Raw genomic sequence first — 27,615 nt, forward strand, 5'->3', positions numbered from 1 at the left:
GGTGTAGTGGTTAGCGCTGTCGCCTCACAGCAAGAAGGTCCTGGGTTTGAGCCCCGTGGCCGGCGAGGGCCTTTCTGTGTGGAGTTTGCATGTTCTCCCCGTGTCCGCGTGGGTTTCCTCCAGGTGCTCCGGTTTCCCCCACAGTCCAAAGACATGCAGGTTAGGTTAACTGGTGACTCTAAATTGAGCGTAGGTGTGAATGTGAGTGTGAATGGTTGTCTGTGTCTATGTGTCAGCCCTGTGATGACCTGGCGACTTGTCCAGGGTGTACCCCGCCTTTCACCCGTAGTCAGCTGGGATAGGCTCCAGCTTGCCTGCGACCCTGTAGAAGGATAAAGCGGCTAGAGATAATGAGATGAGATGAGATGAAAGGCCGTCTCGCTTTAAATGGGTCACATAATGCAGCATTGTGTGTGTGTTGTGTTGCTCCTGTGTCAGTAGGGGGCGCCGGTGCGCTTTGTGTTCAGCAGCGCTGCAGTGTGACGCGGCGACGAAGCGCAGAGCGGAGGCTTCTTCAGGAGGAGACGCTAGCAGTCTGCTCTTCCACTCGCTCCGACACTGTAAGCGCATTTATTAAATATCACCATTAAATATAACCGAACCATACACAGGATGACGGTTGTATTTTAGAGACTTACGCGTTATTTTAATATCTATTTATTTATTTTATATTTAACCGCGAAACCCTTCTGGACTGTGTGATGCTATCGAGGCTAACAGCGCGCGCCTGAGCCTGTGGGTTGTTTTTTTTGTGTGTGTGTTACCAGGCGACCAGAAGCCTCGCCCTGCCTTTAGCACGGGAGCTAATTAGCCTGGCTAACCTGACTAAAACAATATATGTTTCATCAGTTTAGTTGAATTTTTTTTTCTCCCGAATTGTTTGTTTGTAAAGTGAAAGAGGTCGAAATGAAAGCTGGCTAATGTGTGTGGACGGTTAGCTGAAGATAATTAGCTGTAGCTTCGACGTAATCTCACACCACTGACATTTATTTATTTATTTGCTTACTTACTTCTCTACCAGCCATGTATATTTGATATTAACTTGTGCTCTCATTTAAAGATGACACTCAGTTTTAATTGATGGGCGAGCTGAGCTGAGTCAGAAGCAGAAATAATTTTAATTGTGTGCAAAATAAATCAGTGGCACTAAAATTTCCTGTAGGTCAACAGATAAATAAAATACATACAGTATTTTGCTTCAGATATTAGTAAATATACACTACCGTTCAAAAGTTTGGGGTCGCTTTGAAATGTCCTTATTTTTGAAAGAAAAGCACTGTTCTTTTCACTTTAAACTAATCAGAAATCCACTCTATACATTGCTAATGTGGTAAATGACTATTCTAGCTGCAAATGTCTGGTTTTTGGTGCAATATCTCCATAGGTGTATAGAGGCCCATTTCCAGCAACTCTCACTCCAGTGTTCTAATGGTACAAGGTGTTTGCTGATTGCCTTAGGTGGGGTTTACATTAGACCGTATCAGCGGATCATCAGATTAACGTTTTTAAAAACGATTCGCGTGCACACAGCAACGCCAATACACGGATACACTAATCACATGACTAAGTTGAAATGTGTCAGTGCGGCTCATCGCTTCCTCCTCAGCGGCTGCGCTCCAAATCACTCCGCCCTGAACAGCGAGTGCCCTCTGGAGGGTGCGCACTCCGGCCCTGCGCAGCTCACAGAGCGCGCGAGTGAAGCACACGAGCAGTGATTCGGGACTGAGCCGCTGTGCGCAAGTCACTTACCACTTGCAAGTGGAAGGATGGCAAGCCTAAAGACAATCATAACTACACAATGGGCAGTATTTGCATCAGTATTTGCAGTATTTTCATACTCTTATACTCTTTTTAATGAAGGGTGATACAAGGCGGAAGTCCGCACCGTTTTTCAGCAGTCGCGTCACATGACCAACGCCAGCGAATCAGGAAGGTGGATGTCACAGTGACGTTGTCCAATGACGACGCCAGCTAGAGCTCAGCACAGCGTATCCGCGTATTCTCAATGTTTACACAGCACCGGACCAGACACGATCTGGACTGAATACGTGGACCCTGGCGGATTCCCTTTTCCAGGCGTTTTAATGTAAACGGACAGTGCATCCGCGAAGAAAACGAGACGGATACGGTCTAATGTAAACTTGGCCTCAGAAGGCTAATGGATGATTAGAAAACCCTTGTACAATCATGTCAGCACAGCTGAAAACAGTTGAGCTCTTTAGAGAAGCTATAAAACTGACCTTCCTTTGAGCAGATTGAGTTTCTGGAGCATCACATTTGTGGGGTCGATTAAATGCTCAAAATGGCCAGAAAAATGTCTCGACTATATTTTCTATTCATTTTACAACTTATGGTGGTAAATAAAAGTGCGACTTTTCATGGAAAACACAAAATTGTCTGGGTGACCCCAAACTTTTGAACAGTAGTGTACGTTACTATTTCAAAAACATTTGCGTTTATTTGTCACCTAACAAGATAATTTAATTAAAACTCGCTTTGTTAATCTCAGGGTTATATTCGAGAGACATTCGAGCCATTCTTGATTATTTTTAAAGCGGCGGCTACAATTATCGACACCTTAACGATCTTTTGGCCGTTGCAAAAGTAGAAAAGACCTTCAGTACGTAAATTGTGCATGAATAATTACTCAAACTTCCACTGGAAAAAAAAAAAAAAAGAGTTGATTCCTGATTACTTAGCGTATCAGATCATGTGACACCTTTGTCTACAGTTATCGACATCCTAAATCGTAAACGACTCGCACCTGCACAGGATTAAGGTGCAATCAGCGCGCCGATATAAAAACTCTAAAAACGTGCTTACTTTGCAAAGTATTCAGTTGTGTTACTGACACATGACCGAGCCTTGTTTGGTTTCCTGATTTCCTGTTTCTCATTTTGATTCTGCCGAGTCTACGATAGCCTGTTTGTGCCTCGCTCGACCTGTCGCCTATTTCACCATTTTACGATTTTGCCTGCCGTTCTGGATTGTTTGCCGTCTTCACTTGTATTAATAAACACACCTTCTGCACTTACATCCGTCTCCCAACCATCTCTGACAGAATACTTCACACTCCCTGATAAAGAGAAGCCCATTCACCTGTTCATACGGCATGTTCAGGAACAAACTCGTGTTAATGGCGCTAAAACAGACGCCGTCAAATGGTGCAGTTGGAGTTTTGTTCTCAGACTCGACTCGAAATTTTCTTTAATGACTTGGACTTGAACACTTGGGACTCGAGACTGGGCTCGGACTCGAGGTTTAGTGACTCGACTACAACACTGTTACGCCTACTATTGTTCTTATGTCTATTACTACTCTTGATACTATTAGAACTACTACTGGGAACTTCAGTACCGGAATTACGTTCACAGCAAAATGTGGTAACTTTTTTTTTAACTTGCAGTGCTTAAGATAATGGTCTCATTCTCATCTCATTATCTCTAGCCACTTTATCCTGTTCTACAGGGTCGCAGGCGAGCTGGAGCCTATCCCAGCTGACTACGGGTGAAAGGCGGGGTACACCCTGGACAAGTCGCCAGGTCATCACAGGGCTGACACATAGACACAGACAACCATTCACACTCACATTCACACCTACGCTCAATTTAGAGTCACCAGTTAACCTAACCTGCATGTCTTTGGACTGTGGGGGAAACCGGAGCACCCGGAGGAAACCCACGCGGACACGGGGAGAACATGCAAACTCCGCACAGAAGGGCCCTCGCCGGTCACGGGGCTCGAACCCAGAACCTTCTTGCTGTGAGGCGACAGTGCTAACCACTACACCACCGTGCCGCCCCCCAAGATAATGGTATTAAATAAAAATTTCACACTGTATGGGGTATCTTTTGCCCCTCAAAAAGCATAGAAAAATTGCCTATGTTTAACTCTAAACGTAAAATCTTTTCTGAGGAAAGAAAACTCGGGAACGGAATTGCGTCAGGAAAAAACTGAACTTGAATTTCTTAAGGGCGGCACGGTGGTGTAGTGGCTAGCGCTGTCGCCTCACAGCAAGAAGGTCCTGGGTTCGAGCCCCAGGGCCGGCGAGGGCCTTTCTGTGTGGAGTTTGCATGTTCTCCCCGTGTCCATGTGGGTTTCCTCCGGGTGCTCCGGTTTCCCCCACAGTCCAAAGACATGCAGGTTAGGTTAACTGGTGACTCTAAATTGAGCGTAGGTGTGAATGTGAGTGTGAATGGTTGTCTGTGTCTATGTGTCAGCCCTGTGATGACCTGGCGACTTGTCCAGGGTGTACCCCGCCTTTCGCCCGTAGTCAGCTGGGATAGGCTCCAGCTTGCCTGCGACCCTGTAGAAGGATAAAGCGGCTAGAGATAATGAGATGAGATGAGACAAAGCGACATTGCGATAATTAGGGTTGTGATGGTTTTTAAATATGGCTTTCAGTACATTTTGCCTTGGATTCCATACTTTAGCAACGTCACTGAGCTGGCAAGTTAAAGCAGTGTTAATAAATATCATCCTTTTGGCCTCTCTGCTGAAGAATCACCGTGCTATGTTTGTTTACTATGACTATGATTTCATCTACAATTAGTTCTTCTACTTTTATGACATCTATTTTGACTACTGTTACTGCTATGATCATTACTACTGCGACTGCAAGTGATACTACTGTTCCTACTGCTTTATCAAAGAGTATCACGATTATTTAACAATTATACACCGAAGTTGATGTGAATATTGGTGAATAATAACCTCAACTTTGTCTCAGTTATTCACCGATATTCCCTGAGCCTGAGGCGGATAAATGTTTAAGCATAAATACACTTTTTTTTTTTTTTTTAATTCAAACTTCAAAAGCGCATGTAAAAGTAATAACGGTGCAGCGCAGACTTGCATCACTTGTCTACGCCGTCATATAAAATACTTTTGTTTTGAAATGGATAAAATAAATCCCAATTCCACCTTCCCTTTGAATGGAGACCGTCACTGCCTACATGAGGAAGTGTATGGACGACGTTACAGTCACCAGAACCATCTCCATTTGGGCAAATCAGAAGCCATGGCTGACAGGGGAAGTCCACAGGCTCCTGAGGGCTCGGAACGCCGCCTTCAGAGCTGGGGACGAGGTGGGCCTGAGGACAGCTAGGGCCAACCTGTCACGAGGCATCAGGGTGGCCAAGAGACAGTATTCCAGGAACATTGCTGACTACTTCAACGACAGCAGAGACACCAGGAACCTGTGGCGGGGGATTCAGACCATCACAGACTATAAGCCCTCGCCACAGACCTGTGATAACTCCACCTCTCTGCTGAATCAGTTGAACGACTTCTTCGCTCGCTTTGAGGCAGACAACAGCACCACAGCACAGAAAACCCCACCACCTCCCGGCGACCAGGTGTTGACGCTGTCCCCAGACAGCGTGAGGAGAGCTCTCAGGATGACAAATGCACGGAAATCCCTGGGTCCTGATAACATTCCTGGTCGTGTCCTGAGAGACTGTGCCGAGGAGCTCACAGATGTCTTTACAGACATCTTCAACATCTCGTTGAGCCAGGCTGTTGTCCCCACGTGCCTCAAAGCCACCACCATCATCCCAGTCCCAAAGAAGCCGTCTCCGTCCTGCTTCAATGACTACCGCCCTGTCGCACTCACTCCCATCCTCATGAAGTGCTTCGAGTGGCTAGTCATGCGGCATATCAAGTCTGCCCTCGATCGATGACGCCATCTCCACTGCCCTCCACTCAGCCCTCACCCGCCTGGAGACAAAAGACTCGTACGTCAGAATGCTGTTCATAGACTTTAGCTCAGCATTCAACACAATCATTCCTCAGCAGCTCTTTCATAAACTGGACCAGCTGGGACTCAACACCTCCCTGTGCAACTGTGCAATGTATGGGTCGGCAGCAACTCCTCCAACACCATCACATTGAACACAGCCCCCCCCCCAAGGATGTGTGCTGAGCCCCCTCTTCTTCACTCTGCTGACCCACGACTGCACACCAACATCCAGCTCCAACCTCTTCATTAAGTTTGCAGATGACACGACTGTGGTGGGTCTCCTCAACAATGCCAATGAGACAATCTACAGGAGTGAGGTGAGCCGCTTGGCCATGTGGTGCAAGGACAACAATCTCCGCCTGAACGTGGAGAAGATGAAGGGGATTGTTGTGGACTTAAGGAGAGCGCACACCCAGCATGCTCCACTAACTATTGACGGTGCTGCAGTGGAGAGGGTGAGCAGCACCAATTTTCTGGGTGTGCACATCTCTGAAGACCTGTCCTGGAACAACAACACCGCATCACTGGCCAAAAAAGCCCAACAGCGTCTGTACTTCCTCCGCAAGCTGAGGAGAGCAAGAGCCCCGGACCCCATCATGCACACATTCTACAGAGGCACCATCGAGAACATCCTGACCAGCTGCATCACCGTGTGGTACGGTGCCTGCATCGTGTCCTGCTGCAAGACTCTGCAGCGCATCGTGAGAGCAGCTGAGAGGATCATTGGTGTCTCTCTCCCTTCTCTTATGGATATTTATAACTCCTGCCTCACCTGCAAAGCCATCAGGATTGCAGGTGACCCCACCCACCCATCTCACAGCCTCTTCAGCCTGCTGCCGTCGGGGAGGAGACTGCGGAGTCTCCGGGCCAAAACCAGCAGGCTCAAGAACAGTTTCTTTCACCAGGCGGTCAGGAGGCTCAACTCCCTCCCTGTTCTGCCCCCTGCCACAGATTCTGCTCGCACACACACACATGCTCTCAACATTCATTCGCACACTGAACTCAGGGACTGCACATTTCACTTTACCTCGCTCATTTGCACTATTCCGCACTACCTCACCTTAACAGCTATTAGTTTGTTTATACTGCTTATTTCATGTTTACCTGCTATACCTCAAGTGCCCTTGACTGTTATTTTATGTCCCTTTTGCTCCAATTTATATATATATATATATATATATATATATATATATATATATATATATATATATATAAAAAACCCCAATTCCAAAAAAGTTGGGACAAAGTACAAATTGTAAATAAAAACGGAATGCAATAATTTATAAATCTCAACTGATATTGTATTCACAATAGAACATAGACAACATATCAAATGTCGAAAGTGAGACATTTTGAAATTTCATGCCAAATATTGGCTCATTTGAAATTTCATGACAGCAACACATCTCAAAAAAGTTGGGACAGGGGCAATAAGAGGCTGGAAAAGTTAAAGGTACAAAAAAGGAACAGCTGGAGGACCAAATTGCAACTCATTAGGTCAATTGGCAATAGGTCATTAACATGACTGGGTATAAAAAGAGCATCTTGGAGTGGCAGCGGCTCTCAGAAGTAAAGATGGGAAGAGGATCACCAATCCCCCTAATTCTGCGCCGACAAATAGTGGAGCAATATCAGAAAGGAGTTCGACAGTGTAAAATTGCAAAGAGTTTGAACATATCATCATCCACAGTGCATAATATCATCAAAAGATTCAGAGAATCTGGAAGAATCTCTGTGCGTAAGGGTCAAGGCCGGAAAACCATACTGGGTGCCCGTGATCTTCGGGCCCTTAGACGGCACTGCATCACATACAGGCATGCTTCTGTATTGGAAATCACAAAATGGGCTCAGGAATATTTCCAGAGAACATTATCTGTGAACACAATTCACCGTGCCATCCACCGTTGCCAGCTAAAACTCTATAGTTCAAAGAAGAAGCCGCATCTAAACATGATCCAGAAGTGCAGACGTCTTCTCTGGGCCAAGGCTTGTTTAAAATGGACTGTGGCAAAGTGGAAAACTGTTCTGTGGTCAGACGAATCAAAATTTGAAGTTCTTTATGGAAATCAGGGACGCCGTGTCATTCGGACTAAAGAGGAGAAGGACGACCCGAGTTGTTATCGGCGCTCAGTTCAGAAGCCTGCATCTCTGATGGTATGGGGTTGCATTAGTGCGTGTGGCATGGGCAGCTTACACATCTGGAAAGACACCATCAATGCTGAAAGGTATATCCAGGTTCTAGAGCAACATATGCTCCCATCCAGACGACGTCTCTGTCAGGGAAGACCTTGCATTTTCCAACATGACAATGCCAAACCACATAGTGCATCAATTACAGCACAGGGTTTCCCATACATGGACCATTGTGTGGCGCACAATGGATTCCTATCGCCACACAATCAGACTCGCGATTTTGAAGAAAAAATTTTCCGTTGCGTATCGTTCCGTTCATTCATAGTGCTCTTTCTTCTCGTTCACGCGCGTGCGTGCACACACACACAGAGAGAGAGAGAGAGACGTGTCCACAGGCCTGCCGGTGTGCATATACCCGGACTGCAAATAGGCCTGTTAGGCTAATTAAAAATAACACAGCCTTCCCGATTCACCTTCCGCCCCCTTATTTTAAAAGGTAGCCTACGTCGTGCTCGTGATGAGCTTTATCATAGCCTTCTTGGCTTACAGGAAACGGACATCCCTGAGTCAGGCTATAAACCAATTTTGATGCAGACAGTATAGGGATGGGAATCTTCATAATCAAAGCGATACGATACGCATCTCGATACACTGCCAACGATTCGATACATTCAAGATTAATGAAATTGCCAGTGCTAAGATGCGATACGATTCTCCCGCATGCTGCGATACAGTACGATTTAATTCTAATACAATGCGGTCCAGTGCGATACGATGCGATTCGATACGATGCAATGCAGAAAAAAAGTGCACCATGGAATACAGAGTAGTTCAAGTTATGGCACTTGAAGCATTAAAGCTGTGCCTTTTATTTTGAAACACAGGAAGTACAACATAAAGTGCTTACAGGTCTCTCTGGAACGGCAGAGTTTACATATGGCCGTTGTCTTGTCCAGCTCTCCCCCTTGCTTGTAGAACCCGAAATCTTTCCATACGTTAGACTTGAAACCCACCACCGAATGAACAATGTCTGTTTTGTCTTCCTCCATGTTAACCGCTATCTGGCTGACTTTCCGCCTCTATCCTATTCGAAAGCTAGGTTGGACCCGCCTATTCGCGCGAGACTTGAGTAGGAGAGAGATAGAGAGATGAAACCCAGAAATACCAGACCCTTTTCTAAACTGTTATGTTATAATTTATTCATTATATGTATTAAATTAAGATATTAATCGGTTTATATCGATGCAGACAGTTTAGATACGATGCATCTCGAGTTTATGTGCGGTTTTTTCCGATGCGACGTTTGCAAATCGATGCAACTGCATCTTAACAGGTCGTATCGATTTTCCGATGTGCATCGGTGAATCTTCCCCAGCCTAATACAGTAGCAGCTTGACACGAGGAACCGGCCTTATTGCATTATCCCGTTTATCCCGCTTCAGCAGTGACTTCCCTTACGATAGGGCACTTGAGGTTTTTTTCAGGAAGCCACGCAGAATCAAATGTTCTGATAGGGCATGCAGGCTTTGCACCAATTAGGGTAATGCTTTATTATTATTAGTTGCCTTGGTGTTGCCTTAAGTGGTTTCTTACATCTAATTATGATATTTTATTTTGTTACATTATACTATTTATTTCATTTTAGTATTGGTTGAGTTCAATATTTAAAATAAAAACCTCCAGTTTGTTTTTTGCAATTTATTCCTTGAATGTCAACTAAAGAATGATTGAAAGATTGCCACCAAAAAGGCAAAAAACTAAGGTAAAAACCAGAGACGCACCGATTGACCGGCTGCTGATCGGAATCGGCCGATTTTCATGTAATCGGCCATGACCGGCGACCGGCCGGCCAAAATTAAAATATGCCAATTTTCTGCCGATCAAAACTTGTGTATTACAGAGAGATGAAAGTGGAAATACTCGTAATTCGCATCTAAAACGACTGCAGCTACACTGGCAGCTTGAACATGCTTTCTAGTGCGATTGTGTTGCGCTTGCGCAGAACAGCGTCAGTCCTGCGCGCCTAACTGGCTCCAGCGCGCGCCGTTAACAAAAAAATAATTCACTATATTTGGATATCCAAATATAGTGATTTTTTTTTTTTTTTGTCCCAGACATTGGATGTGAAAAGAAGAAAATGTTTGTGGTTGTGTGAATTTCCCATTACAGGAATTAATACGTTAGCCTATTACCAAACATCTAGTTAGATTTGTACAAAGAGAGAAAGAAAAAAAACGTCTTTTTGTCTGTTTTACAACCTTGGTTGCACTTGATTCCATTGGAAATTACTCTACAAATACACATTTGACAAAGATGATAGAATGGCTATGGTATAAGTATGACTGGAAATTATTTTTGTATTTTGATACTGAATGAGGAAATGGGTTGTTCTATAAGGCATACGTTTTCAGATCTAAACAGGCTTATGAAAGTGTGTTCCATAGCAGTAGGCAAATAATATATGAGGGGGAAGTTGTTTTTGTGCCAGATATTGGATGGGAAAAGAAAAAATGTTTGTGTGAATTTCCTATTTCAGGAATTAATATGTTAATACCAAACATGAAGAAAGATTTTACAAAGAACAATGTCTTTTTGTTTGTTTTTCAACCTTTGAGGTGTTGAAAATTTATTACTGAAAATCTGGCAGAATGTTCTATTAAAGAAAAGATAAAAAGAAAATAGTCTTTGTGTGTGCTGTGAAGTGGTTTGAAAAAATGAAATCGGAATCGGCCAAAATCAGTATCGGCAGGTCACGCTCCATGGAAAATCGGAATCGGCCCAAAAAATTGCAATCGGTGCATCTCCCGTAAAAACTAAACTTTAACTTCAATTTTGGTGAGTAATTTTCATAAATTTAAAAGACAGGTTTCCCACCAACATCAAGCCCAGCAAACTAATGGCCTGCCCTGTAATGTAGAGTTGGGTCGAGGAATGAAAGCAGGCAGGGTTCTGGTAAAAATTGTTTTAGCTGTCTTCTCTTAAAGAACTTAAAAGAATTTAGATTGAACTGAATAATCTCAAATGCTTCTTGTACCTTTAAAATGGTCCCAGCAGGGGACTCTGAAGAAAAATACTGTGTGTTTGAACACCGCCCGCTGTAAACACTTTGCATACACCCCAATGACCGACTCCACCAACCGCCACGACACCACCGCGCACGATTCCCTCATCGGCACAGTGGAGCACCACAAATTGCTACCTGGTCTGTGGGAAACACTGCAGCATCATGGCTGCGTAGAAGAAGGGTCCGGGTACTGAACTGGCCAGCCTGCAGTCCAGATCTTTCACCCGTAGAAAACATTTGGCGCATCATAAAATGGAAGATGCGACAAAAAAAGACCTAAGACAGTTGAGCAACTAGAATCCTACATTAGACAAGAATGGGTTAACATTCCTATCCCTAAACTTGAGCAACTTGTCTCCTCAGTCCCCAGACGTTTACAGACTGTTGTAAAGAGAAAAGGGGATGTCTCACAGTGGGAAACATGGCCTTGTCCCAACTTTTTTGAGATGTGTTGTTGTCATGAAATTTAAAATCACCTAATTTTTCTCTTTAAATGATACATTTTCTCAGTTTAAACATTTGATATGTCATCTATGTTCTATTCTGAATAAAATATGGAATTTTGAAACTTCCACATATTTATTTATTTGGTGTTTGCATATATATATAATATAACACACACTGTTTTTATATATATTAATTATATACACACACCTGTGAGTGTTTGGTCTATGTCTATTTCTTATCTAGAGTGTTTATATTGTTTCAGTTATTCTATTTTTATTTATTGCATTGCCTGTTTGCACCGTGGGTCAGAGAGGACTGAAATTTCATCTGTGCTGTATGTCGAGCATGTAGAGCATATTTGACAAAGTTGACTTGACTTGAATAGTTTCAGACCAAACTTTGGAGCATCTTTAGTGCTTTTATATTTTAAGAACAGCATTTTCTTTCATCATTTGTAATTCTTCCTCACTTACGATGACAAAGTGATCGGCCGCCATTTTGCCAAGTTGCTTGAGGTGATTATTGAGAAATAGTCCAAATTTTTCAACCAATCAGCGCACTCAATTTCCAATAATCACCTGTGTACTTATACTAATGCCTATTACTGTTACTGCTATTATCATTATTACTACTAGCACAACTACTACTACTCATATGATCATGTATGGTTATCATGAGATCAGTATTATATCGTCGCATCCCCCAGAATTAAAAGTTCTGCTTTCTCAGTTTAATGTTCTTCTGTGCTTGCGAAACTGCATCAATAAAATCATCATACCTGTATGATGTGTATCGTGATATATTTTTGTCTTATCACACATGCTGTTGTACAATAATTAAGTTGCTGTTCGCATATACATGGTAGCTGCGGGGTCTTAAGTCTTAAATTTAATATTCCAAAATTAAGGCCTTAAAAAGTCTTAAATTGCTTTGCCCAAGTCTTAATTTTTTTAAACAAAGGTCTTAAATTTACTCATACTATTCTACAATGTGAAAACGTGGGTTTTGCGTAACATCAGTGAATTTCTTGGAGTATGCGCAAAGAAAGAAACAATATTGATACATTTTCGCGCCGGCGAAATCATCGGAGTCCGTGGTGGAGAGGAGACTCCGCGAATCGCAGCATGGGGAAGTGTCGTTTTAATCAGCAGTGGCTTTCAGATGAAAGGTACCGTGATTGGGTGAGGGAGGTTCCTGGAAGCGACGTTGAAGCAAGATGCTGTTTGTCGAAAGACCTTCAAGTTGTCCACTATAGGTCGTTTCGCTTTAGAGTCTCTCATGAAGAGCTCAAAGCACATTGCATCTGCCCTCCACCGCCACCAGCCCATCGCTCAGTTCTGCACGGTTCAATCTCTGAATGCACCTGGAGTTGGCACGAGCACCACTGTCGAACGTCAGCAGCATCAGCCAAGCCAGACATCATCGGCAAGGCTAGCAACAACACAAGGGCCGAGCAGTGGCATGATGGGTGTCGGTGGAACCCCGACACTTCGGGCAGAGGTGCTCTGGATTTTAAAAACAATTACGGAACACCACTCGTACAGCTCGAATGAGGGCATAAGCGAACTCTTTAAGGCTATGTTCCTAGACTCGGAAGTCGCCACAACATTCTCCTGTGGAAAAAACAAAACGTCTTGCATGACAAAATTCGGTCTTGCTCCTTATATACCGGAGTTGGTCAAAGACGTTAACGAGGCAAGTAGTGGATTCGTCGTAATGTTCGACGAAAGTCTTAACAAGACAATGAAAAGTAAACAAATGGACATCCTATCTATCCACCTCCACATCTATGTCTTCCCTCCCTCCCTTGTTTACTAGGAGTATTTACATTTCTTTTTATTCTTCAAAAAGTAAAATGGTTGAAGCAAGTTGAATGCTGGGAAACTAAGACAAAGAGTTTGTCTGTTTATCATCTCTGGTCATAATTAGTTTAGAGACAGTTCTTTAGGCCTTGAGTTGGGCCCTCAGTTTGGCTTTTTGACTGGTGAGTGTACACCATTGTACCAATGTATTGGTACGCCAATTGCATTTTTGTGCATCTTTTAAGAGACTTTAGGCTTACCTCTTATCTCTCTTCCCGTCTATCCCCCTCGTCTCTTATCTATCTATGCCCCTCTGTATCTCTCTCCCTCCCTCGTTTACAAGGGTACAAAATGTAAAATGGTTGAAGCAAGTGCTGGGAAACTAAGACAAAGAGTTTGTCTGTTTAGAGTGTTGTGAATGTTTTGATATTTTATTTAAAAAAATACACCCACATCACTTTTTTATTTTAAGTATCATCTCTGGGTGCGTGGTCATAATTAGTTCAGAGACAGTTCTTCAGGCCTCGAGTGAGGCCCTCAGTTTGGCTTTTTGACTGGTGAGTGCACACCTTTGGCATTAATGTGTTGGTATGCCGATTGCATTTTTGTGTACCTTTAAGGCCGTGACGTGGACCCTACGTTGTGCTCCTTTCTTCCAGGTTTAGACTTGTTTTTTTTGTCTTGAATGTGAAGATTCGATAAGCAGTGCACATAATGACTGAAGTATATAACTTTTATTATAAAAGTATTTTTACTTGAAACATTTGTCATTATTGGGAATTTGATCTGGTGTTCTACGACCGCATAATGGGTGCGATGTAGGTCTTAATTCTCATTTAAGTGGTCTTAAAAAGGTCTTAAAGTCTTAAATTTATGGTGGTCAAACCTGGGGAAACGCTGGTATATGAGCCATAGACCTTTTATTCCTGAACTTTCCACTGACAAAAAGCATATTAGGTTCGAGTTATTTGTTTTTCAGTAGATTTGTGTTTTGAGTTAGTGAGGCTTGGGTTAATTCATATATCAGAGTGATGAATAATTCATTATGCGCTCGTGATGTGTTGGGAAAGTATACGGACGTTTCCGTACACCGTGCACGTGGAAATATTTGACCGAAGTCTTTCTGTAGATCCTTGAGCTGTTGGTTAATGCCGTTTTTGCTCTTTTGTTCTTCACAGCATCTCTGTGCTGATCTGAAACATCGGACATGTCTACAGAGCCCAACTACCGCCGGACTAAACCCGGTGAGGTTTTAACCATCAGTGCAACATGGCTGTGAGATTCCTGCAGGTTTGAAAGCTAACCGCTGTGTCTTTTCTTCACTGATGACGCTGTGGTTGTAATGTTGTTGCAGGAATGAAAGCCAGCATTCCTTGTTCCAACGGTGCCACCGGTCCCGCATCGCAGATTCCCGGGCTGTCGCAGAGTGCCAACACGGCGCCGGTGGAAAAGAGCAAGGGCAGGCGAGTGGGAATTCAGGCCACCGACTCGGACTACGTTAAACTCGCCAAGCAAGGAGGCCACAAGGGTGAACACTCGGCGTCTTCTCTGCTCCTGTGCCATCTTCAGCTCACTCTCATTACTGCACGTCTTTCTTATGAACGCTCACACTGTGACCATAGCAACGCGCTTACCCGTCCCAGCTAGTCCTACTAACCTAATCAACAGAATTTCAAACAGTTAAAGTGTGATGTAATGCTAAACATTGCAATAACACACACTTTGGGCCTTATTTTGCTCAAGCTGACTTACAGAATTAATTTTTTTGGAGTACTCTAGTACATTATGTTAATTGCTTATTTGCATATGGTACTGCCCACAAATCTCCATAAAAGGTCACGGGCTTGAAATGTTTGGAGCACGAAATGAGCAGTCAGGGTAAAGTCAAAAACAGAGACATGGAAGATGTTTTAACTCTCTTCTTTGTCGATAATAATAATAATCCTTGACTTCCAAGTGACGTCAAAGCAAAATAGAAACCCGGATGTCGGCCGTATTGTTGGAGATACAAAGGTGAGGTCAAGCGACATTCCATACAAAACGTAGTCACGCGTGCGCAACTCTCTTTGTTGCGATGCTATATCTTTGTGCTGTATACGGTTGTGGTCACAACAGGACTTGTGACCGTGGCACGTTCCGATTTTTTAGAATTCCATCCGTGATTCGGAAAGAGGGCGAGGAACCTCTGAGGCTTAGTACGGAGAGGAGAGGAGACGAGATCAGGACACTTCGTCCAAAGCCTTTTTCATACACGCTATCGATTTATTTTATATTTCAGGTATTCTGGCATTCGCAAACGAAATCCTATGACAGCGCTGCACCACACTTAAAGATTTAACATGATCCAGCCGGCTTTAATACAGCCCCAATTCCAAAAAAGTTGGGACAAAGTACAAATTGCAAATAAAAATGGAATGCAATAATTTACAAATCTCAAAAACTGATATTGTATTCACAATAGAACATAGACAACATATCAAATGTCGAAAGTGAGACATTTTGAAATTTCATGCCAAATATTGGCTCATTTGAAATTTCATGACAGCAACACGTATCTCAAAAAAGTTGGGACAGGGGCAGTAAGAGGCTGGAAAAGTTAAAGGTACAAAAAAGGAACAGCTGGAGGACCAAATTGCAACTCATTAGGTCAATTGGCAATAGGTCATTAACATGACTGGGTATAAAAAGAGCATCTTGGAGTGGCAGCGGCTCTCAGAAGTAAAGATGGGAAGAGGATCACCAATCCCCCTAATTCTGCGCCGACAAATAGTGGAGCAATATCAGAAAGGAGTTCGACAGTGTAAAATTGCAAAGAGTTTGAACACATCATCATCTACAGTGCATAATATCATCAAAAGATTCAGAGAATCTGGAAGAATCTCTGTGCGTAAGGGTCAAGGCCGGAAAACCATACTGGGTGCCCGTGATCTTCGGGCCCTTAGACGGCACTGCATCACATACAGGCATGCTTCTGTATTGGAAATCACAAAATGGGCTCAGGAACATTTCCAGAGAACATTATCTGTGAACACAATTCACCGTGCCATCCGCCGTTGCCAGCTAAAACTCTATAGTTCAAAGGAGAAGCCGTATCTAAACACGATCCAGAAGCGCAGACGTCTTCTCTGGGCCAAGGCTCATTTAAAATGGACTGTGGCAAAGTGGAAAACTGTTCTGTGGTCAGACGAATCAAAATTTGAAGTTCTTTATGGAAATCAGGGACGCCGTGTCATTCAGACTAAAGAGGAGAAGGACGACCCGAGTTGTTATCAGCGCTCAGTTCAGAAGCCTGCATCTCTGATGGTATGGGGTTGCATTAGTGTGTGTGGCATGGGCAGCTTACACATCTGGAAAGACACCATCAATGCTGAAAGGTATATCCAGGTTCTAGAACAACATATGCTCCCATCCAGACGACGTCTCTTTCAGGGAAGACCTTGCATTTTCCAACATGACAATGCCAAACCACATACTGCATCAATTACAGCATCATGGCTGCGTAGAAGAAGGGTCCGGGTACTGAACTGACCAGCCTGCAGTCCAGATCTTTCACCCATAGAAAACATTTGGCGCATCATAAAACGGAAGATACGACAAAAAAGACCTAAGACAGTTGAGCAACTAGAATCCTACATTAGACAAGAATGGGTTAACATTCCTATCCCTAAACTTGAGCAACTTGTCTCCTCAGTCCCCAGACGTTTACAGACTGTTGTAAAGAGAAAAGGGGATGTCTCACAGTGGGAAACATGGCCTTGTCCCAACTTTTTTGAGATGTGTTGTTGTCATGAAATTTAAAATCACCTAATTTTTCTCTTTAAATGATACATTTTCTCAGTTTAAACATTTGATATGTCATCTATGTTCTATTCTGAATAAAATATGGAATTTTGAAACGTCCACGTCATTGCATTCCGTTTTTATTGACAATTTGTACTTTGTCCCAACTTTTTTGGAATCGGGGTTGTAATTAATAACTCGGCCAACAGAGCTCGCAGCAAAGCCAAATTTTACAGGCACCTCCCTCTAAGCATCCCCCTTCGAAAGAGCACGGTCTCGAGTCAGTAGGACTGCGCCTCAGCCCGGGATTCGCAAGCGAAGCCCCCACGAGAGCGCTGCTCTGCACCTAAAGGTTTAACATGATCCATACTATGGCACTCATTTGCTTTAAAAAAAAAAAGTGTTTTGCTTTGGTCAAGTTCCATTGAGAATTCCTCCTTTTTTCAAACAAACAAACAAACCTGAAATATAAAGTAACTGATAGTGCCGATAAAAAAAGGCTTTGGACGAAATTACCTGTACTCGTACTCGATGGTCGGTAGAAGCATCTTATCTTCAGAAAAACCTGACTTTTTTAAATAATATGGGTCAAAACCCACACATATCTATCTTCTCTTTGTATTGAATCTTTATTCAAGCATTCAAATCATGATAATACTGAGAAAATTCAGCATTGTTTGCAGACACGCTTTCAGTGGCTGCCGTCCTCGTTGCTTTGTATATCCACCATCATGGCGGACGCTCATGACGTAGCACATTTTGATCATGTGGTTGCAAGTCATCTATAATAATAAGTGGGCGATAAATCGTTGCAGCAGTCTCTGTCGTACCTGAATGATTCATTTTGACATTTTCTTTAATTAATGGCAGTAATATAAAGCCCTGGTGTTTCAGAGTTCTCACTGGTGCTCTTAGGCCCTGATCGAATGAAGAAGCCTGAGGATGTGTTTCTGATGGAGCGCCATGCAGATTATATGATCTAAAGCTGATCAAGTCGACATCTGCGTAAATTTACACCCACTCACGAGCACGAGTGGGATATGAATGTTTTCTGAATTTATGAGTTCTGTGAATAGAGACTTTTTTTTTTTTTTTTAAACGAATAAATTTGTTCGTATCCAGGTTGATATCTCCTCATACTCGCAGCCTGTCAAGATTTTTCATGAGCACTTGTTTGTTTTTCCTCACTCGCCGCTCACAAACTCACGACCTGATGGGTCAGGAGATAAAAAGCGTCCGAGGTCATGCTGAGAAGTTTTTCATCCCAGCAAAGTGCCAAGATAAGACAATTAAGTTATTCCACAAAATCGGGTCGTACACGAGCTGGTGAGGCGCATAGCATAGTGACGAGATTGAGTGGAATAACTGTTTTATTCTTTCCACATTCACTGGATTTTGAGAAATGGGGCATTTTTAATTTTTTTCAAATTCAATCGATAAAAACTTTATGCAAAATGTCTGACACAATCATTTCCGCTTAAACGGACTTCTTAAAAACCTATCGATGGCTGCATGAATTGATTTTAGTGGTTTGTTTTGTTTTTTTGGTAGGAAGTGCCGTCTTGTTGTCATGCCAAGGTATAGAATAGCTTCAGACATTTATTTAACTCTTCCTTGGGCATTTCAGTTCTGTAACTTTTTTAAACTTCTTTTGAGCTTTTGAACCAGTCTAAAAAAGGTGAAGAATGTAAACAAACTGCTGAAATGACAGGAGCAACTTGTGAAAAATTCGATAATAATAATTCTTGGGGGGAAAAAAATGCATTCTTACCATCAAATACTTTCATTCCATATTTTGTTGCTTTGTATTTTGTTTTCGAGTAGTTTTTATTTCATCCTCGGTTGGTTCAGCAACACGCTCCGCCATTTTGTTTTTCTCTACTCACAGTATAGACTCTTCACTCACGTGACCTTCATAAGCGCGACCGCCATTTTGGACATGAAGAAATAACGGTTTATGGCACAGACCCTTTCGGTTCTCGCTCATCTAGCTGCTACAATGACTGCTTAGACTGCAACAATAATACCTAACACACATTTAAGTATCCGTCGTAAAGACGTGAAACTCGTCGAGTGATGAGTGTGTTCATTGATAAGCTAACACAATCTAAAAGTAGACATACCATCACACTGCCCTGGCGCTGTGTACAGTTTACCTTCTATGGTTTGTGCACTCACTATTTGCCATTACTTTCTCCAACCCAGTGTTCGAACTATGCCGATATTTTCGGGGGGTCCCTTTTTTTCCCGAGGGGGGTGCTTGCGCTTGTCTCAGAGCGCGGATCTCCAAACACATGAGAAGCCTATCTTACGCACATATCACGCGGACTCCACACACACATCGCGTCTGAAGTCATAACTCATCAGGGGAAATCGTGTCCGCATTGGCACGTTCAAAAAACAACCTCGCGTCAACAGTGATACCACACGCAAGAGAAAAAAAACAGTCAGGCTACTCAACACATCTGATCCACAGCAGCACCAAAGCATCACTGGAAATCATGTCAACAACCAATCTTCCATTTCAACACGCGTCAACAAACAAACGGCACCACAAACATGAACGAATCGCTCAGGCTACCGATTCCAAACCCACAGCAGACGAATAATTAAATGCATCTTACCTTAAAGCAGAATCGACCCCAAAGGAAGTGTGTTGGCACTGTTGGCACACTTCATTTCTACTAGTTTGTGTCCCCAACCTGGCAGCAGCAGTCACTGTCATATCGGTTTATTTTATCTTTGATGTAAACACAACACTTCGGATATGCAAATGCTTCCCGTTACACACGATTGCTATGTCAATAAACATTATTTTGCCAATATTTTAGAGACCATGCATCTTCTCCGTCGGGATCCGATAAAATGATAAATCTTGCCTTGTGTGTTGATGGTTACTACATCCAGGTGCACAACAATATAATGGCATGATGGAAGTCTTGCTGAAAGTAAAAACTTTCTTTGATGGCTATATTCCTTTTGATGCTTCGCCGTCGTTCCTCGTTGTTGGCTGTGGTAGACTACTGGTAGTTCATGTCCAAAATGGTGGCCGCGTTTGTCGTGACGTCACGTGAAAAGGGTCTATATGAGCTGATATCCGAGTATCTGATTGGCTGCTCTAATCAGAGCGCACGATTGCTCATATCCAGTGAATGTGGATGGAATAAAAACGTATAATAAATGTAATTTAATAGAATATAGTATAGAATAAGGACAGAGCTAAATAAAGACAATTGCTCACAAAAGACAGCAACAAGAATTGGTCTTGGCACTACATCTACAGTTGTGTTCAAAATAATAGCAGTGTGTTTAAAAACGTGAGTAAAGCTCAAAATCCTTATAATAGTTTTTATTTCCATGCATTGGGAACAATGCACATTATATTCTACATCAAAACGTGAAGAAAAATGTATCAATATTTTAATTACTTCACAGAAAATGAAGAAAAATGAACATTGGGCTGTTCAAAAAAATAAGTGTCTGCATTTTTCATTACAAACTCCAAATATTTACTGTATAAACTGAAAAAATCTTAAGGATTTAGTATTCCTGTGAATCACTAAACTAATATTTAGTTGTATAACCACGGTTTCTGAGAACTTCTGGCACCTGTGAACAGGTATTCCAGCCCAGGATGATTTGACAACATTCCACAATTCCTCTGCATTTCTTGGTTTACCCTCAGAAACAGCGTTTTTGACGTCACCCCACAAGTTTTCTATCGGATTAAGGTCCGGGGATTGGGCTGGCCACTCCATAACTTTCATTTTGTTGGTCTTGAACCCTGATGCTGCTCGCTTACTGGTGTGTTTGGGGTCGTTGTCTTGTTGAAACACCCATTTCAAGGGCATTTCCTCTTCAGCATAAGGCAACATGACCTCTTCAAGTATTTTGATATATGCAAACTGATCCATGATCCCTGGTATGCGATAAATAGGCCCGACACCACAGTAAGAGAAACATCCCCATATCATGATGCTTGCACCACCATGCTTCACTGTCTTCAGAGTGGACTGTGGCTTGAATTCAGTGTTTGGGGGTCGTCTGAAAAACTGTCTGCGGCGCTTGGACCCAAAAAGAACAATTTTACTTTCATCAGTCCACAAAATGTTTTTCCATTTCTCTTTAGGCCAGTCGATGTGTTGTTTGGCAAATTGTATCCTCTTCAGCACGTCTTTTTTTTTTTTAACAGTCGGACTTTGCGGGGGCTTCTTGCCGATAGATTAGCTTCACACAGGCGTCTTCTAATTGTCACAGCACTCACAGGTAACTTCAGACCGTCTTTGATCACCCTGGAGCTGATCATTGGCTGAGTCTTTGCCATTCTGGCTATTCTTCCATCCATTCGAATGGTAGTCTTCTGTTTTCTTCCACGTCTCTCTGGCTTTGCTGTCCATTTTAAAGCACTGGAGATCATTTTAGCTGAGCAGCCCATCATTTTCTGCACTTCTTTACAGTATACGTTTCCCCTCTCCAATCAACGTTTTAATCAAAGCACGCTGTTCTTCTGAACAATGTCTGGAACGACCCATGTTTCTCAGGTTTTCAGAGAGAAATGGATGTACGGTACAACATGTGCTGGCTTCATCCTTAAATTAGGGCCACCTGACTGACATCTGTTTTTTCACAGAATGAATGATCTCACTAATTAAACTCCACACTGCTATTATTTTGAACACGTCCCTTTCACTTAATTATTCGATTACACAGACTCGGGAGCATGCATATCATGAATGTTGGGTCTGTTGGTTTTCTATGACTCTACTACACCTACTAATAAATTATTTGCCATGTAGTAATATAATTTCCACCAAAAACAGTGATTGATCTGGTTAGTCGTGTTGGACTGCTATTATTTTGAACACAAGTGTACATCCATAGTAGCGTAGAGCCGTGTGAAGTGAGAGAGCCATAGGTCTGGTGGAACTGTCGCAATAACAGTGCAACATGTGATACAGGACATGATAATAGTGCTGATTGGGGAGAGAGTGTGCTCTGGCAATAGAGGGGGAAAAACAGAATATAAGATAATATAGATAAGAGATAAGGTAGCCTTTATTGTCCTTGCACAGTCACCCATACAACAAAATTGACGTGTCACAACTAAAGGTGTATTAAAAACATATTTGGTCGTGTCATAAAAATAGAACAAATAAGTAAAATCAAGATAGTTAAAAGTTATTGCACTTCATAAAAGTAAGCAAAAGAGGATTTTAGCGACCCGTGTGCGTATAAAGTGTCCTGGCAGCCCATGGAAAGAAGTTGTTTTTCAGTCACACATGTGCACTGTATATTTTTGTCCTCCCATTGCACTGTGTCAAGTGTGAAAGCACTCTAATCCAACACTTCTCGAGTTTAAGCAGTGAATGGGACGATCCTGACTGTTTGGCATTTTCCCTTCCAGGTTTGTTGTCCTTTGACCCTGAGGAAGGCAACGCCAAATCCACAACCTCCCAGGCCTTGGACTGGTTCTCTGGTGATGAAGAAAGGTGAGATCTGATTATCAGCTGCGTTCGCTGTTCTGTCGTACGTCTCTGCAGAAGGCAGCTGAGCAGAATGAAGACGCCGGGTAGGAAGCGATGACTTGGCGAGTTGTTACTGAAACTGTCGCCTCACGCTTTTTTTTTTTTTTTTTTTTCCTCCCATGCAGGGACGCGTCTTGCGTTCCTACAAGTGGGATTTCATCTGGAGTAGCAGTTTAGATGAGTCTGTTTTTAGGACTTCATGAGTAAACTTTGGATTCAGGTTGCCATGATGCGATTAATAACCCTGAACGCTCCGTGTCCTGCTGTTATAGAAAAATAATCGACGACGGCATGGTGTGAGGAAGCGTAGTTTGTAGTTACTGTCAGCACCCTGAAGTTGCACCGCGTCCCGAAGTGTTTTATTCCTCAAACACTACAGCGGTTTGAAAACAGTTACGATTTTGTATTGATTAAAGAACGAGGTCATAATGATTATCCGTTTATAGTGACGTTTAACAGCCTTTTGAAACAAGTTAGTTCCTGTTATCGTTCTGGTTTATTTATTGAATGGCAGATGTAAACGGTGATTTTGTGCTTGCAGCCAGCCTAAAGCACCCACGCAGAAGCTGGTGGCCCCGTTTGGGACTGATGATTGTTCAGCATGGGACAATGACTCTGGTGCTGGCAAAGACAAGGTGAAACAAAGCGCCGCCGCATCAGTGCCACCATGCCACCGCATTTCATCTGCGTTAGATAGGAAACGCTCTTCTCTTGTTTCTGTGTCATTCATGATCATTTAGTTGCTAGTGGATCCTTTACAGATTTCACTTTCCCCACTGCATTATTATTTTTTTCTGTTTAGCCCCTCCCACTACCACCTTACTGCTGCAGCATGGACACTTTAACTAACCGCCTGTATTAAAGAGAGACTGAGAGAGAGAGGAAAAAGGAAGGAAAGAAAAAAATAATCATGTAAATGTGATAATGCAAGTTTAATTATAAAATGAAAGAAAAAAGACAGGAGAGGAAAAAATTTTTTTTTTTTTTTTTTTTGTTGTTTTTTTTTTAAAGGGGGCTGGGGAGGGAAAAACTTACGCATATTATTTTATTACTAGTTCTGGTTTTATTGTGTGGGGTTTTTTTGTTGTGTTTTTTAATTAGAGATGGCACTGATCCAATACACAGGACGAGTATCAGATTGATAAAATGGTGTATCAGATATTTGGAGGAAAAAATAAATTGATTTGGATTAATTCTGGAATAAATGGAAAAGCTTGAGATTGGAATTTTTTTTTTTGTGTGTGCTTGTTTTGGAATAATTGGAAATGTTTACCTGTAAAGAGACGTGACTATTTTTATTCAGCTTGATTTTATTATTATATTTATACTTTTTTTTAATGATTTTTGTGTGAAGGAGTTTAATCTTATAAGCAAAGCTGTCATGATCGTACAGTGTTTCGGGTTTTAAAAATCATTTTAAAATGAAAAGCTTTTTTTAATTTAAAAAAAAAACAGCTTCATTGTTGGAAGCAGAAGTGGTATCATGCCATCTCTATTTATTAATAATATATTTTCCATAATTAACTGATACAAATATCAAATTAGTTTGATTGGTGAATTATTATTTTAAATTTTTTTATCAACAGATAAAAGTTATCACTACTATGCTAACATTAATGCCAGTTTTTTTTTTTTTTTAATGAGAAATGTTTTGGTAGAAAGTTCACAGGGGTTTATAATAATAGCCCCCACTGCGGTGTTATTCTCACGAACCCCTGAGACAGTAACGTGCGTCGCTGTAGGGTAATGAGGACCTGTGGAGGTGGACATTTTCTTCCACAGGCATTAGTTCATAATTGGAGCAAATGGAATAATTATCCCTCATTAAAGCTCGTCCTTTTCATCTCCCCTTTTCATTTCTGCTGCTGATTTTCAGTTGCTATTTTGGATTGGTCGTCTTCATTATTTTAATAATGCTTGTATTTTTAAAGAGCATGTTAACCCACCCTCTCACCTCCACCACTCATGTGCATCATAGTTTCATTTTAAAGGAAAGGTGGATGATGGAGTGATGATGTTTTTCTCCCTCGTACAGAAGTCACCGGTGGGTCACGCCACTCAGGAGATGCAGAAACTCTCCCTGAGCCAGAAGGAGATCGATGAGGCCAACAAGTACAAAAGAATGTAGGTTTCTCCATGATGGCAGGGTTCCCACTTTTTTTTTTTTTTAACAGCAAACACAAATATACACTGCCAAGGGGATGCAGCGTTCCTGTGGTGCAAAACTCACACTGGAGACTCCTTCCAGAAGTGTTCATCACATTCTCACAGAAAATTAAAAAAGAACTCAAGGGTTGTTTTTTTTTCTCAATGTTGAGTGGTACACCTGTGTGTATGAGCTGTTACTATAGAAACGGTAATGTGCTGAAAAAGTAAGTTTTTGATTGTTTTCCTTTGCAGGTCACATGATAAGAAGGCCACCGTTCCGGTGAACATGTCCAAACTGTTGAGCTTTGGCTATATGGAGGAGGAAAAGAAGTCTCCTGATGACGACAACTCAAGTAAGACTTCTGAGACTCTGATCAGTGCAGCACATTCTGGGATTTATCCATTATTTACTCAAAATTTGTCCAATAATTAACTGGTATTTGTCTGATTAATTTACTGGTATTTAACCATTTAATTACCTGGTATTTATTAAATAATTTATTGATTTAACCATTATTGGACAAATACCAGTAAAGTAATTAACTGGTATTTGTCCAATAATTTTAATGGTATTTAACCATTTAATTACATGGTATTTATGCAATAATTTATTGATATTTAACCATTAATTTACTAGTATTTGTTCAATAATTTCCTGGTATTTGTCCAATAATTTACTGATATTTAACCATTAATTGACTGACTGGTATTTATTCATTTAATTACCTGGTATCATCCAATAATTTATTGGTATTTAACCATTTAATTACCTGGTATTTATCCAATAATTTATTGGTATTTAACCATTTAATTACCTGGTATTTATGCAATAATTTATTGATATTTAACCATTAATTTACTAGTATTTATCCAATAATTACCTGGTATTTGTCCAATAATTTATTGATATTTAACCATTAATTGACTGGTATTTATTCATTTAATTACCTGGTATTTATCCAATAATTTATTGATATTTAACCATTTAATTGCCTGGTATTAATGCAATAATTTATTGATATTTAACCATTAATTTACTAGTATTTGTCCAATAATTACCTGGTATTTGTCCAATAATTACCTGGTATTTGTCTAATAAGTACCTGGTATTTGTCCAATAATTTATTGTGGTGTGCAGTGTGGTGCAGGTGGTTTTGTTTCCTCCCAGAGCAGCTGAAAACGAAAGGGATTTATTTGAGGTAATGATCCGAACTGTATGAGCCCTCAGTGTTTTGCTCTGCGGTTGCGTCACAGTGCGTGCTTTCCTTCACGAGCTGTCGGGTTATACTCATCACGTGTTTCTTGCGAGTTGCCGAGGCGGATCAATAACAGCATTAAGAAACACCGGGACTAAAAATAGAAACCATCTGCGAGTGATGCACTTACTCAGAAGAACCACTTCTTTACTGGCAACATTTGATTGCAGCTGAACTCCGAGTCACCCTGAGGACGTTTCACACACCGTACACTGGAGGACACGCCGTCTAAAACCCAGTACAGAGTCACTGCCTCATCTGTTCTCTTTCTGAATTACACACACTCACATTACTGACACCGGACAGTCTCAAGGAAGAGTTTCAGTTTTAGCCAAAAACACGTGACAAAATTATTCTCACCTGACAGGATTTGAAAATTGTAACGACTTAAAAATCACTCATGCTGCCTTTAATTTTCTGCTGATCTCAACAGTGACAAATAATTTCTGTTGGTCACACGCGTGTGTGTGTGTGTATATATCTCCAAAGACATTTAAGATACAGTCTAGGTTATAAAAAAAAAGAAGAAGAAGAAAGCTCTAGATACACGGATTATGGTTGGAATAAAACACTCCGGGATGTGCTGTTAGAGGAAATTAATCAATGCCGGTATGGTATGACAAAGTGGAGCTACTGTTACCACTCTGAAGTTGATTATTTTCCTCGAACAACACGGCATAAAGTGTTTTATTCCTCTTATACCAAGGCATTGTTCACCATTAACTATTTTATATCAAGGACAGAGCCACGCAGTGTTTTTTTTTTTTTTTTTTTTTTTTTATCCGTTTATAGTTTCATTTAATGTTGTGTCTTTATCAACAGCTACATACAGCCTGTGACCAATCAGATTTGAGAATTCACATCGTATCACTGATAAAGGTTACTCTGTGTGTGTGTGTGTGTGTGTGTGTGTGTGTTTTAGGTATGACGTCAGAGCAGGTGAGCGCTGTGGCCCCAGAGGACGAGTTGGAGTAAAAGTGTAGAAATGACACCGAAGCTTCCCTTGGAGACGTGCAAATTTCCAGCCCACCGTCCTTCCATTCTTCACCCTATTTATGCAAATTTATTTTCTTTTAGTCATCGTTCTCTTTTAAAATCAGTCGTGTCATGCTTACATATCTAATGGTGCTTGTGATCCTTGGAATTACATTTAAAACTAAGTGCTATTTGTACGAAACCTTAATAGGAATCACTCGAAACTCGCAGCACAATGTGAATCCTTCACGGTACCGACACAGCTTTGGTCCAAAACACCAAACGTCTTCATTTTTAAAAAATTATATTTATATATATTTTACTCATTGTGATATGCCAAGATATTTATTTAACTTCTATTTTTTTTGTTCAACTGAAAAGAACCCCATTAGCTACTCTTGTTGCCAAGCTGCAGGCACAGAAAGACCAGGCATTTATTTATCTGGCACATATCCGCACCCGTGTGCCCGGTCCTCGTCACTGTCACGACTACACTGCGAGAAGAAACCTGTTCGTGTCGAGAGCTTTCGGAAAGGTTTCATGGAGCTTGCGATCCTGAATGTGTTGCTATGTTCTTTCGATGTTACAGTAAAATAAAAAAAAAAAAGTTTTGTTTTGTTTCAGGTGCCGTAGATGCTCAGAGTACAGAGTTTTAACTCCATAACATTTGTCTGTCTCGTTAAATGATGTTTACATTCATTGTTGATTATCGATTAGACGAATAAAATATGCATGTGCATGGAAA

At 41.6% G+C, this 27,615-nt stretch overlaps 1 protein-coding gene across 1 annotated transcript; it reads left to right on the plus strand.

The window, feature by feature from the left end:
• The first annotated feature begins 462 nt into the window (after positions 1-462).
• On the plus strand, positions 463-27,615 carry c4h7orf57 (chromosome 4 C7orf57 homolog). Its single transcript, XM_060918666.1, has 8 exons — positions 463-560; positions 14,365-14,430; positions 14,541-14,714; positions 22,371-22,455; positions 23,033-23,126; positions 24,527-24,615; positions 24,892-24,992; positions 26,818-27,615. The coding sequence occupies exons 2-8, from the start codon at positions 14,394-14,396 to the stop codon at positions 26,868-26,870; spliced, it is 633 nt and encodes a 210-aa protein (XP_060774649.1). The 5' UTR covers positions 463-560; positions 14,365-14,393; the 3' UTR covers positions 26,871-27,615.

The sequence above is a fragment of the Neoarius graeffei genome, chromosome 4 (assembly GCF_027579695.1).
Source record: "Neoarius graeffei isolate fNeoGra1 chromosome 4, fNeoGra1.pri, whole genome shotgun sequence".
Classification (NCBI taxonomy): domain Eukaryota; kingdom Metazoa; phylum Chordata; class Actinopteri; order Siluriformes; family Ariidae; genus Neoarius; species Neoarius graeffei.

Excerpts from the sequence above, each read along its gene's own strand:
- c4h7orf57 (XM_060918666.1), top strand. The coding sequence starts at position 14,394 with ATGTCTACAGAGCCCAACTACCGCCGGACTAAACCCG. Across the intron at positions 14,715-22,370 it reads CAAGCAAGGAGGCCACAAGG|GTTTGTTGTCCTTTGACCCT; the intron begins GTGAACACTCGG and ends TTTCCCTTCCAG. Across the intron at positions 23,127-24,526 it reads CTGGTGCTGGCAAAGACAAG|AAGTCACCGGTGGGTCACGC; the intron begins GTGAAACAAAGC and ends TCCCTCGTACAG.